Source organism: Rhipicephalus microplus, chromosome 2 (genome assembly GCF_043290135.1).
Source record: "Rhipicephalus microplus isolate Deutch F79 chromosome 2, USDA_Rmic, whole genome shotgun sequence".
NCBI lineage: Eukaryota > Metazoa > Arthropoda > Arachnida > Ixodida > Ixodidae > Rhipicephalus > Rhipicephalus microplus.
Window position 1 is genome coordinate 136917784 of NC_134701.1, and position 13551 is coordinate 136931334.

The window sequence follows — 13551 nt, forward strand, 5'->3', positions numbered from 1 at the left end:
CTTGATCAAGCTTTCATATTTTTTCAAGACAGTTGCACTGTTATAAAAATGCGGACCTACTTCGGATTGAAATGCGGATTGAAAAGCTAGCGCTGCTTTTACGACCACAACCACAAGATACACCTACTATTTTTTCTGCAGAACATTTCCTTCTCTATATAAACATTAGTAACTTGTGAAGACGCCGCTGGAAAAAAAAATCAAGGCGAATAGGTTCCTCAACAAGAAAATGACTCCATAGGTCGGCGAAAATTGTGGAGTTCACTCATATGCACTCACGCGGTATATTGTTACCTTAGGACTCACTCGAACTCTGGCTTAGGACACTTTTTTTGAGGCGGACTTACTCGCACTCACGCCCAAAAAATATTTTTTCAACCGCACTCATTTCAGCTGAGACTAACCAAAACATTACTCACCCGGACTCACAAGCACGGCATGGTTTGAATCTGAGTGGCCCGAGGGTTTCGATTCAGAACCCACTAGTTTAGAATTGGTCTTTACGATAATGTTAACGCTCTTTAACACCTATATCTGAGGTAATCAGCGCTCTTCTTGACGCGTTTTGATATAACGCCTTCCAATGCGAGTTATAAGTGTTTGCAAACTGCAAGGACATTTTCTTTGAAAGAGATGACAACATAAGATATATTTATAAAGAACTTCCTGGAAAGATTTGATGGGGCGAGAGTACAAGGCACCCCTTACTTAATTCTTGGCCTTGGTCAATGAATACTGAAATTCTGTTTGCAGCACTTCTCTGCAGTACCTGTCAAGTCAATGCAAGTATAAACTTGAAGAGAGGTAGGGTTCATAGCAATGCCGAAAATGAGCAGATAGAAACTGGCTAACAAAACTATAACGAAAGAATAACGAACCCTGCAAATGAAGAAGGGATAGCTTCCGCGGAAAATATCTTCCTCTCGATTTGGCGCACTTTCCTTCTCTTTTCTGACCTCACTGAGAATTACAGAAAAGGAATGATTTTTGTGTAAATTATATCTATGGGGTTACCCACAACTGGGGCTGACGCTGCGCATCAGCATGCTAGAACACGTCCCGTGGTCAAACCGCGACTCCATTTTTACCCATTGGCAAATTATATAAAAGGCGCAGAAACAAGGGTTGTTTATGGGGATATTTTTGATAGGTTTATCAGGCATGTCATTGCCGGAAATATTGCAGTGACTTGCCCACAAATACCCCTCGTAGCTAAAATACACGCCATTATGTCATTTTTCAGTGCCATAATGCAGTATTTTTCGTATTTCTGACGCTGATTCTTCATTGGATCCACGATGAGTTGCTTAGGAAAGACTTCCTAGAACTGCTTTTGAGTCGGAGAATACTGCCCATTAATTAGACGTTTGTTGGCTGATACAGTAGACCGCAACTCAAGGTGAAATAAGCTTCGCACCAGTCGGTGTGCTCCCATGGCAAATATTGGAAGTGGAGTTGATCTGTCATGACGGGATGAGTGCTGCGCTGGTGCAGCTGGTTTGAGTAGTACAGCTATCCTTAGAAATGTTGAATATTTAGACCTGTTGCCCCAGTTGCAAGAGTGATATACTCTCTCTTCCACGTTCGCCAGTATACGCAAGCCAATCAATTGCAGCACTGGTTTAGCTGACTGCCCTTCTCCATTTTTACCCCTTGCTAGTTTCAACAAAGGATCAATCTATATATTATTTCTTTTATATTAATGACATAAGGCAACGCGAGAAAGAAAGCCGTATTTTGTTAACCCGCAAGTGTGTTTCTAATCACGTGTAATGAATTAGGTCTAGCATAACTTTTTACCAACAACTTCTCTCAAATTAAGTTAACAGTTGTCTAGAAGTGTCGCTTTCAATGAAAATAGTTTTCAAAACGCCGTCACTGAATCTACAACCGGAGATACTGGCAGAATTCTGCAGTTTCACTCTTCTGTGAGTGCCTTCTGCTCTAAAAAAGTGTAGGGTAAGATCGATACATGTGTCTGCGGGGCTTTCTGGCACTCCTGATTCCAAGTGCAGGTTCACTATTGTGTTTCGGGCAAGCTGACATCAACATTAAATTGATGTATCAGCCCAACAACAGCGTCCAATGGTGACCATAAAACTACTGTTACAACCGATGAGGTCAAGCTTTGAAGGCTTGATTCATATGTGGGGTTTAACGTCCCAAAACCACCATATGATTATGAGAGACGCCGTAGTGGAGGGCTCCGGAAATTTTGACCACCTGGGGTTCTTTAACGTGCACCCAAATCTGAGCACACAAGCTTTGAAGGCTTAAGAAGCTGCACATGGGAAACTACACACGAGAACAGCGAATGTTCAAGTGGGCAGAGCGTGTAAAACATGAAAACAGACATTTTAGTGCTTTGTGTCGGTATTTTAAGGTTTCTATAAAATGATTCCCAGAAGAGCTTCCTTTATTCAGCACATAAGTTTAGAACACTCGGCTCGTCTTTCATACGTTGAATATGGTCTATCCGAAGTTCGTTGAATTTGTCCTTAGGAGACTTGACAAGAATTATGGTGATGCCTAGCGATAATGATTATTTATTTATGTCCAATAATTCTGAGATGTTTTCTTTTTCAACAAGTTGGGAGCCCACCAAGCGAAAATCGTCTAAAAAAGCGCTTGAGAATGTTTGAGGGCCCACCAATAAGGCAGCAGTTTGAAAATTCAAGCTTTTAACAACTATAGTGCAGTTATAGCCGGAGAAATTAACAAAATTAAGAAATGTTTCGTACAATAGAGAAGTGGTAGAAACAGACATAGAGCAAACTAACTACTTGAATTATGTTATGCTAACATGTATGCAGAAGCTTAGTGAAAAGTGAGTTCGCTTTTTGTGAGTTTTATTTACTTTGAGCATTGTCACCAATGACTTGCGTCTCTTTCAACTACTTGACAATAAAATGCACCATTATTTGTTCCGAATCCATGCTTCGTTAAAAAATACTCACAGTTCTTTTTTATGCAATAGTAAAAGCTGAAGCACACTGATGAACCCAGGGCCAACATTTCACTCTGTAGACTGCCGGAGGCAGAACTGGCCGTGTCAGCTGCGTCGAGGAGCAGGTAGTACCCTGGAAAGCCAAGAACAGTGGAACAATCACTGTGAGAAACGAAAGGTGGAAAACCAAGGTCATTTGTTACTATACACAGTAGCAAATGCAAACAATCGATGGTGAGATTGCCAGAATCAAGCTACGGCCGTATTATTGTGTGTTACTCTTTGTGAAGTTCAGTTGTTATTAAATGACGTAGAAAATATTGCCGCATGCATAGCTGCATTTAGCGGCGAGATAGCAACGACAACGAAGAACGCGGTTTTGCTCGAGAGGCGCAGCGCAGGCGAGTGAAGAAGACGACAATCTTAGCGGCCTTCTATGAGAGCGTCTCTATAAGTTCCACTGTGCGTGTTTTTAAATAAACCACCTGTAATTTATAACCCGCGACACTGGTGGAGGTGCTGGGTACTACCACCTCATGGTCAGCACCCCTGTGAGAAGCCCCGAGTCCAGCCCTATGAGACAGCCACGCGTGGAGACGCCTGTGCACCGCTCAAGACGTTGCCTTCAAGGTCTTCAACCGGAATTTGGGCTTTTAAAGGGAGCAACACTTTCGACAGCCACCCCTACTCAAGAAATGGCAAGGAGTCCTGCACAGGTGACTGTCCAGAATATGCGCATTCCTGAACCATTTCATGACCGGCCGAACGAAGATGCACAAGACTGGCTTGAGCAGTTCGAACGGGTAGCTAAATCGAACTACTGTAGTCTCGATGGAAAGCTCTTCCACGTATACTTCGCCCTTGAAGACGGCGCGAAGACATGGTTTATAAACCGGGAGGCAACATTGACGACATGGGAGGAGTTTTGTCGTCGGTTTCTTGACACCTTCGGTAACGCCGACCGACGGGAAAACGCACAACGCCTTCTTGAAGGACGCACCCAACAGCTGCATGAAAGCGTCGCCATGTTTGCTGAGGATATGGTGCGCCTGTGCCACCGCGCGGACCCCAACATGCCCGAGGCTCGAAAGCTAACCCATCTCATGAGGGGCGTCAAAGAGCAGCTATTTGTTGGTCTTGTGCGCAATCCGCCAACAACAGTGGACGAGTTCACCAGAGAGGCCACCGCAATAGAGCGTGCGCTACAGCAACGGTACCGACAGTCTGATCGCCCGGCCACCGGCGCAGCTGCAGGCGCCGCCGCTTTTACCGCAAACGACGAGTTTGCTCTACGCCACCTGATTAGACAGATCATGCGTGAGGAGATTGCGAAGGAGAACGCAAAATACACATTGCAGTCACAGGCGCCCCCGCAGCAGGAGTCCACGGTAGCCTCCGTCGCTGAAATAGTTCGCCATGAACTTCGACAAGCGTTTGCCTCTCCTCAGCAATATTCCGCTCCACCACACCGTCCAAACTCTTATACCTATGCAGATGTGTGCGTCGTTCATTGGCTCCAGAAGTATCGTATCAGCTGAACGGATACAGCTATGCAGACGCTATTCGTCGACCCACGCCCATGCCAGCGCCGCAGTACCTCGAACCGTATCCTGTGGCAGCCTGGGCTCAGCAGGATTCTGTCAGGCGACCCTATATGCGGAAGACCGACATATGGCGCACTGCGGATCGCCGACCACTCTGCTACAACTGTGGAGAGCCAGGGCACATTTACCGTTTTTGCCCACATCGCCGAGCTGAATACCGCGGTAGTGCACCTACAGCTACGCGCCGACAGTTCGACGAAAGCCATGCCCCCATCGACGACGACCAGGCTGGCAGGCGGGAAGGCTCTTCGACCTTCCGGACGCGCTCACCATCCCCGGCTCGCTTTGGTTCACCAAGCCGCCGTAGTTTTGCTGACGTCGTCAGAGGTCAGTCTCCCAGCCCATGGCGGGGAAACTGAAAGCAGCGACCTCTGGGGGGAAGGTTGCAAGCCGTCGAATTGCCGAAAATCCTCCACTGATGCCGAAACACGTGAGAGATGACGATGAAGACTCCGCCGAGAAAACTGTGACTGCCGACCTCGCTGTGACGATTGACGGCGTTGAAGTGACGGCCTTAGTCGATACGGGTGCAGACTTCTCCATAATGAGTGAACGATTGGCAGACGAACTTAAGAAAGTCAGGATGGAATGGACGGGCCCTTATATCCGAAATGCTGGAGGCCAGATAATGACTCCCACCGGAAAATGTACAGCAAGACTCACGATTGACAATGTCGCTTTTGTAGCCACATTTCTGATCCTACCGGAGTGCTGCAAACCTATGATACTGGGAATGGACTTCTTAAGAGAGTACGGTGCTGTGGTCAACATACGCGATCGCATTCGCCGCTGACAAGTCTGTGACCCAAGATCCAGACCAAGAACCCAGGGTGTTACGCGTGGTTGACGACGACGTCTGCGTGCCACCATTGTCATGCAGTCTTGTTCCCTTGTGTTGTGACGTGCACTGTAATGAAGACGCCATCGCCGAACGCATCACTGCCCTTCTTTTTCGCCAAGGCACCGCCATCGCTCGCGGCATCGTTAGCTTAGTGGATGGGCGCGCAGAGGTGCTTCTGACCAACTTCACGAATGAGCGCCGGCACATCGGTAAAGGCACGGTTGTGGCGTACCTCGAAGAGCTCGACTACTCTCACAACTGTCTTCTAATGCAGGGGGAAGCCACAGCTCAATCACTTCCACATACACCACCAGTTGATATCGGTCTGAGTCTAACACCGACTGAAAGATGCCGTCTTATGGAGCTGCTCGACCAGTTCAAGGACTGCTTCTCATCGACATCACGAGTGGGTCGAATGCCTCTGACTAAGCATCGCATCATTACGGAAGACACAGCAAGACTGATCCGACAGAACCCATATCGCGTCGCTCAGAAAGGACGTGAGGTAATCCAGCAGCAAGTCAAGAAGATGCTAGAGGATGATGTAATCCAACCATCAAAGAGTCCTTGGGCATCGCCAGTGGTACTCGTGAAAAAAAAAAGATGGCAGCTTGCGTTTCTGCATCGATTATCGTAAGCTGAATCATGTTACAAAAAGACGTTTATCCATTACCACGGATCGATGACTCTTTGGACAGGCTACGGCATGCGCGCTACTTCTCGTCAATGGACCTTAAAAGTGGATACTGGCAAATAGAAGTAGATGAGCGCGACCGAGAAAAGACCGCCTTCGTGACGCCAGACGGGCTTTATGAATTCAAAGTCCTCCCTTCCGGTCTATGCTCAGCCCCAGCCACGTTTCAGAGACTAATGGATACCATTCTGTCCGGCCTGAAATGGAAAGCATGCCTTGTGTACCTCGACGACGTGATCGTTTTTTCGGCCACGTTTGAAGAGCATCTAAAGCGGATACTGTCAGTCCTTCAAGCCATACGGTCCGCTGGACTCACACTCAAACCGAAAAAATGCCACTTCGGCTTCGAAGAACTCCAGTTCCTGGGACACGTGATCAGTCGCGAAGGTGTGAAGCCTGACCCAGATAAAACGGCAGCCGTCGCAAAGTTCGCAAGGCCTGTTGATAAGAAAGCGGTCAGGCGTTTTCTGGGTCTCTGCGCCTACTACCGGTGATTTATAGCAGGCTTTGCACACATCGCCTCTCCACTCACCCACCTTACGAAGGAAGACATTGCATTTGTATGGGGTGAATAGCAAGAAGCTTCGTTCAACGAGCTGCGACAGGGTCTACAAACTCCACCTGTCCTCGCTCACTTCGACGAGAATGCACCAACAGCCATCCATACAGACGCCAGCAATGTGGGCCTAGGTGCTGCTTTTGTCAAATGCCAAGGTGGTATGGAGAGAGTGGTCGCTTACGCTAGCAGAACGTTGACACGCGCCGAGTCCAACTACTCAACAACGGAGAAGGAGTGTCTGGCCGTCGTCTGGGCAGTTGCGAAGTTCCGCCCGTACTTATGTGGCCGCGCCTTCCAAGTCGTAAGCGACCATCACTCTCTTTGTTGGTTGACCAACATGAAAGACCCATCTGGACGTTTAGCACGATGGAGCTTACGGCTCCAAGAGTACGACATGGCCGTAGTTAACAAGTCCGGAAGGCAACACTTAGACGCCGACTGTTTGTCAAGGTCACCGATTGAATCACCGGCTATAGAGGAAGATGATTTCATTGGTTTTTTAGGATATGTTGATGCATCTATCATTTCTCGGCAACAACAAGATGATTGGGAGCTCAACTCGCTTATAGAATTCTTGAACGGACAAGTCGCCAATGCACCAAGAGTGTTTTAGAAGAACTTATCGTCATTCTGTTTACGGGACGGAATTCTGTACAAAAAGAACTTTTCAACAACAGGTAGAAGCTATCTGCTGGTAGTTCCTGGAGCTCTCCGCAGCAAACTTTTACAAGCCTGCCATTACGAAGCCACTGCGGGCCACCTCGGTTTCACAAGAACACTGACACGCATCAAAGAAAAATATTACTGGCCAAGAATCGCAGCAGAGGTTAAAAATTACGTCCGAACATGCATTGACTTTCAGCGGCGCAAGGTACCTCCTGTCAAACCCGCTGGGCTATTACATCCTGTGCCCGTGCCAGAAACGCCGTTTTCTCAAATCGGAATGCATCTGCTGGGCCCATTCCCAACATCGGACAGCGGCAACAAATGGGTTATAGTGGCGACGGACTACCTCACCCGATACGTGGAGACCAAGGCAATCGCGAGTGGCACTGCAGCTGAAGCGGCCCAGTTCTTGATTGAGAACATTGTCCTGAGACATGGTGCTCCAGCTGTCGTCATAACAGACAAAGGCACCGCGTTTACAGCCGAGCTTTTGCGCACTGTGCTTACGCTCAGTGGCACAGCGCATAGGAAGACGACTGTTTACCACCCACAAACGAATGGGCTTACAGAACGACCTAACAGGACAATCGCTGACATTCTTTGCATGTACGTCGACGTGGAACACAAGAATTGGGACCGAATATTGCCGTACATCACATTCGCGTATAATACGGCGCACCAGGAAACAACAAAAATGACGCCGTTCGCGCTAATTCATGGCAGAGAAGTTACGACAATGCTTGACGCCATGCTGCCTTACGATTGCAATGATTCAGAGACAGACGCCGCAGACTTCACTGAGCGCGCCGAGGAAGCAAGGCAGCTTGCCCGCGTCAGAATAATGAACCAGCAGTAACTTGACGCCCAACGGTACAACCTTCGCCATCGATTCGTCATTTATCAACCAGGAGATAGAGTCTGGGTTTGGTTTCCTGTACGACGAAGAGGCCTCTCAGAGAAATTCCTACGCCGATACTTCGGACCCTACAAAGTTTTGCGCCGTCTTAGTGACGTGACGTACGAAGTCGTGCCCGATGCCTCCTCCTGTTCGAAACGTCGCCAGCATCTGCCTGAGACAGTGCACGTGGTCCGCATGAAACTTTACCACTCTCAGTGATGTAAACACCCGCTGGCTGCATCTCTACATGTTGAGCATCGGGACGACGCTCACTCTGGTGGGAGGGTAATGCCGCGTGCATAGCTGCATTTAGCGGCGAGATAGCAACGACAACGAAGAACGCGGTTTCGCTCGAGAGGCGCAGCGCAGGGGAGTGAAGAAGACGATAATCTTAGCGGCCTTCTCTGAGAGCGTCTCTATAAGTTCCACTGTCCGTGTTTTTAAATAAACCACCTGTATTTTATAACCAGCGACAATATCGTATTCACTCGAACTTAACGCGAATTTTTCTGAGTTTTTCGCTACCCATTTTGGACCCTCGCATTGCAACCAAATGTCAAAACAACTCTTTTTTTTCTTCCTGGATGCAATGAAAAGTCACTGCTTGCATCAAAGTAAAGTAAATCAAAATTGCTAGGAAAATTTCTTTAAGTTGTAAAACAATAAATGCCATCCTTCATGAACATTTTTATGACTACGTTTTGCAGCGATGCTATACATCTCTTGGAGATGAAAATGGGACGCTCCTTGAGTGCGCAGAAGCTATTACGAGGAACCATTGCTATCATCATCATCATCATCATCATCTTGACTACGCCCACTGCAGGACCAAAACATCTTCCGTCTTCCGCCAGTCATTTTGGTCCTGTGTCTGCTGCCACTTTATATCCACAAACTTCCTTATCTTATACGCCTACCTAACTTTCTGTCTCTTCTTCACACACTTGCGTCCTCTTGGAATCTAGTCCGTGAACTTAAAGTACCAGTGCTTGTTTTGCCTTCGCGCTACTTGCCTGGCCCATGATCATTTCTTCTTGACTTCAAATGTCATGTCCTTAACGCCCGCTTGTCCCACGATACACTCTGCCATCTCCTTGTTTCTTAGGGCACCTCTAACTTTTCATTGCTCAGGGCGTCGTCCTCAACTTATGTAGAACCCTTATTTTATTTCTTTAGGTATCCCCTTGTCTTACAACTTTATATCGGAATACTGTCGGTTTCCTTATGTAACACTATAGTGGCAGTTGATCCCCTGCAGATTTCATCCTGGATGTTTATGTACGTTGCCAACACACGCTGTCTCAAGGGGTATACAAAGCTTGCACTGGTTTTATAAGGTTTTTTCAGTATGCAGATCTAAGAATGATACCTGCCTCAGCATGAATCACTGCCGATAAAGTTCCCTAGTTCTTCGCAATATTGCTGAAGTAAACGTCACCGAACGCGAATTTTGAAGCAGGCATCTCCAACATGTCCTAAATGACATATCACAAGGATTAAGGGAGTCAGTTAGCGCGGGAAAAAGGTTGTGCGAGCAACAAGAGAGTAAGAAATACCTCGGGAAGTCGGCCGACGTAGCCGCGCTGTGATCTCACCAATTTATTTTTCGGCTAAAGAAAGCCGCCACGGCCTGCGGCGTCTAGACCGATATGAGCGTGAGCTCTTACTTGTCTTAATTGTGTCTTAAGCTCTAGCATGAGCTGTGCGAGAGACATGACATGGTTGCATAAAATTCCAATTCCAAAGGCTTCCAATGGCAGTGCCATAAGCTACTTGTATTGGAAAACACTGTAATGAAAAAGCTTGAGATGGCGGATAATGGGACACAGAAAGAGGAGCGTTTCCTTCTGCTTGAAAGCCTTAGGAAACAACAGCAGATCAGGGAAAATAGGGAGCGTCTCACCTTTGTCTGTTCCCAAGGTGTGGTCATTCTTTACACCTGTTGTGTTAAGTGCTGTTGCACCCCGGTGCCGGTACCACTGCGCACTGTTCATCTCCTTAGTAATCCACCCGCACATGTCCTCCTCGAAGGAGCAGCTTCCGGGAGAAGGACATAGAGCACTGCCGAGGCTGATGTCGTCTACGGCTACAATTGCTCCCGCGGCATCAGATGTTGTGGCGTCAAACACAATCTGCGCAGACAGAAATGCATATTTTGTATATTGCCCCTCTTGTTGTAATGCTGGGTTCTTCCAGGGAGCCCAAACTATGCATAAACATTAGAAGGCCTTACGCAAGCCATCGCAAAGTGCTAAGTAAGGATTTCAAAACAACGTACAACTGCATTCATTTGTGGTTTTGACACATCTAGCATACTAACCCACGACAGTAGACTGAACTGGAAGATGCGAGAAGCTCCGGTGTGTACGGATGTGTGTATGTGGAACTGAAAAAAAAAACTTATTCTTGAATTCCATTTTAATTGGTTAAGGAGTGTGTTGTTCATGCTTTCAACAAATTGATATAATGCATATAGAGCAGAAAACACATTATGTTAGGTATGCCCTTTAAAAATTTACCAAAAACGTTCAACGTAGTCTTAGGTATTGTTACATCGATACTTCCACATTTCTCACTTATGATTTGTTACAGGAAGAGTTGTGTCATTATTATTTTACGTTAGTAAAACATAGCATGTCATGTACAAAAGCAAAGTTATTTAAAATCAGGCGTACTTTATCGAACATTTTTTGCCCCAGTCACCCACAAATGTTTGTCTGCACTCCTTCCATAAATATACAAGACTTCCTGTCATTCAAAAACCTTGGTAAACAGGAGCTACAGCTAGGCTTTATTAGAAATTAAAAAAAAACAACATGTGGGAAGTTCACCCAAGTCGCGCATAGTGGCCAAGCAAAGGTGGTTAAATCTGCAGCCTGGTAGCTGGTATGTTGTAAGTGATGATTGCTAGGTTTTTCTTCTATGTTAATTAAGTTTTACCCTGTTGTAACTAAATTTATATATGTTGTTTTTCTTCAGTTCTTCGTTTATTTACGCCGCTTTTTCTTTTACTTCTGTTTCTTCTATTTCTTTGTGTTTAGTCTATACGGTCATTTCAATCTTTTTATGCATTAAGATTTGTCTATTTCGTTCCTTGTCGTTCTTCATATGGGTTTTCTTTCTCTTTCCCTTTTTCTCACACTCACATCAGTATGCTGACCCTTGTTATGCGATTATACACTAAGCCATTGCTATGTTCCATCGACGTGCCAGAATGTTCGAGGGATTAAGACATTCACCTACGGATCGTGGGTAGGCAGGCTCAAATCTATCCACCTCGAGTAGTAATGTTTTCTGTTTTCTTTTCTTCTTTCTTTTTCTTTCTCTCAGCTCCTAAGTGCACGCCTAACAAGTCGGCGAACACTTCAGAGTGAGGCAAAAGATAAAGAGGAGTGTAACGAGAAAAAGACGACGAAGACAGTACGCTGCGGTTAATGGTGATGATTCGTGTTTGATGGCGGTGATTGGTGATAACCCAAAACTGTCCTCACTGATGATAATTTTTGTGTACGACAGGCATCTCACGCCAACCTAGAAATTGTACTCGCGCCGTACTATATCGATTCACTCACGCCATATATTGGTGTTCATTTAAGAGGACAGACTTCACGAGTTGACTGAATTGTTTTGTACTCCATTTGTACTCTAACAATAGCGCGAATGACGCGTATCGCTAGAAAAGAAGGTGCACACTACATTGTACTTGTAACTGAGTTTATTTGAAGAAACATTTTGCTTTCTAAACACGATAGTCTTTCTTGGGGGCCTTCAACGCAAAAAGTTTGGTCTGTCTGTCAATACATTTGTCCTTTTGTACACTCTTAATGGCATCGGGTACTTGAAACGGCCGACCCCATCTGCAAAGCCCACCAATCTTGCTCAAGATTCGGCATTCATACTTGTGCAATTGTCAATTAAAAAGCAATTATTGCGCATGCCTGGAGCACCATAACAGGTATATATTTTGCATGTGCGTCTTTTACTAGAAAAGGCATACAAGAGTAATTTTAAGGATCATAGCACTTATCACGCTGCCCTGACCATGCAGCGCTTGCACGTAAATGCGCGAGTTTCCAACACTTTGATAAGACGAGACGGTAATGGCAGCTACCCGTCGCCTTGTGTTTTACACCTTATCACATCTGAGACAGGCGCGCACACCCATCTCAGAGCCACGCACTTTGTTTTCTCAAAAAACTGCCAGATGTCGCTCATGTGTCGAGTGTGACGTGACTTGATGCGTTTGTTCGCCTCCGCTGCACTCCCGAGGCACTCTAACGGAGCGCCTCCGGAATACAATTCACCAATTTTCATGCGCAGAACATCAAATAAATTCTTTGTTCACTCTCTCCACACGCAAGACTATCGTCTTTCGACGACATTTGCAGATAAACATGCAGATACGCGGCCAATTTTTAATACCGGATTACAGGCATGTCCACATACCCTTTGTGAAAAACAGCTCAGGTGTGTAAATATAACTACAAGCAAAAGCTTTCGTCGCACTCACACGTGCTAAAATGCTAAAGTCAACTGTATTTGAGCAGAATAATTTATTTAGCAGATAAGGCAACAGACGGCTGAAAACACAACTGATGCTTTTTCTTGAAATGGCCAGTGCTTTCACTACACTTCTTGAACTTACATCGTTGTGAAGAAACAGAATGCCTGTATTAAATATGACTGAAACGCTGCGACAGATTTTCTGGTTTCATGTTCTTACCTGTGTTGTTTTTGGCTATGAGCATGTACACATGCGTGTTACCTGGCTTTAAATAACACCATTTTCACGAGTAAAGCGTCATGAGTGCACTCTCTTTTCTTTAGTCCTGTCTTTCCCGCTGTTTAAGTACAATGCATAGGTGTATGTTAGTAATCTGAGCCTGACATGTAGCACAGACTTTATCTGTCATCAGGCCCAGCCTATAGAGAGCGGCGCTGTTAAAATTAGTCATTTATTTATTATTCTTCCCATCTAAGTACAGGCCTCACTAAGTGATGCCATGAGTATTTTATGCTCTAATGGAGTAACGATAGTGTCTCCAAGGTTTTTCAAAGCTGCCGAAGCATTTTTCGCATTTTTGTGGCATCTAAAATTTTTCAAATCTACAGGAATGCCCCAAAACAGGTGTTTATAATACGCAGTTGTGCACACCACCACGTGCGTTCATACCACCTTAGTTCAAAGCCTGTGCTTGAAGAAAAAAAAAACATGATTATGTTGGCTGTATGCCCGGATATCAGAGGCGACTTTACGTCTGAAGATAATCTACCTTTTATACGTAATAGTCTATTTTATATTTCAAAGCCTCGTCGATGTTGAGTACAGTCCACTGAAAAAA

General features: G+C 45.8%; 1 protein-coding gene across 3 annotated transcripts in view; it reads right to left on the bottom strand.

Moving 5' to 3' along the window:
- The window catches only part of LOC119169741 (MAM and LDL-receptor class A domain-containing protein 1), a 317209-nt gene that overhangs the window by 44061 nt on the left and 259597 nt on the right, over nt 1-13551 (bottom strand). For all 3 annotated transcript variants that reach the window (XM_075886843.1, XM_075886841.1, XM_075886842.1), the window contains exons 55-56: nt 10113-10341; nt 2958-3080 (exon numbers count right to left, since the gene is read on the bottom strand). In XM_075886843.1, coding sequence (XP_075742958.1) covers nt 2958-3080; nt 10113-10341 — 352 coding nt within the window. The remainder of the gene's footprint in view (nt 1-2957; nt 3081-10112; nt 10342-13551) is intronic.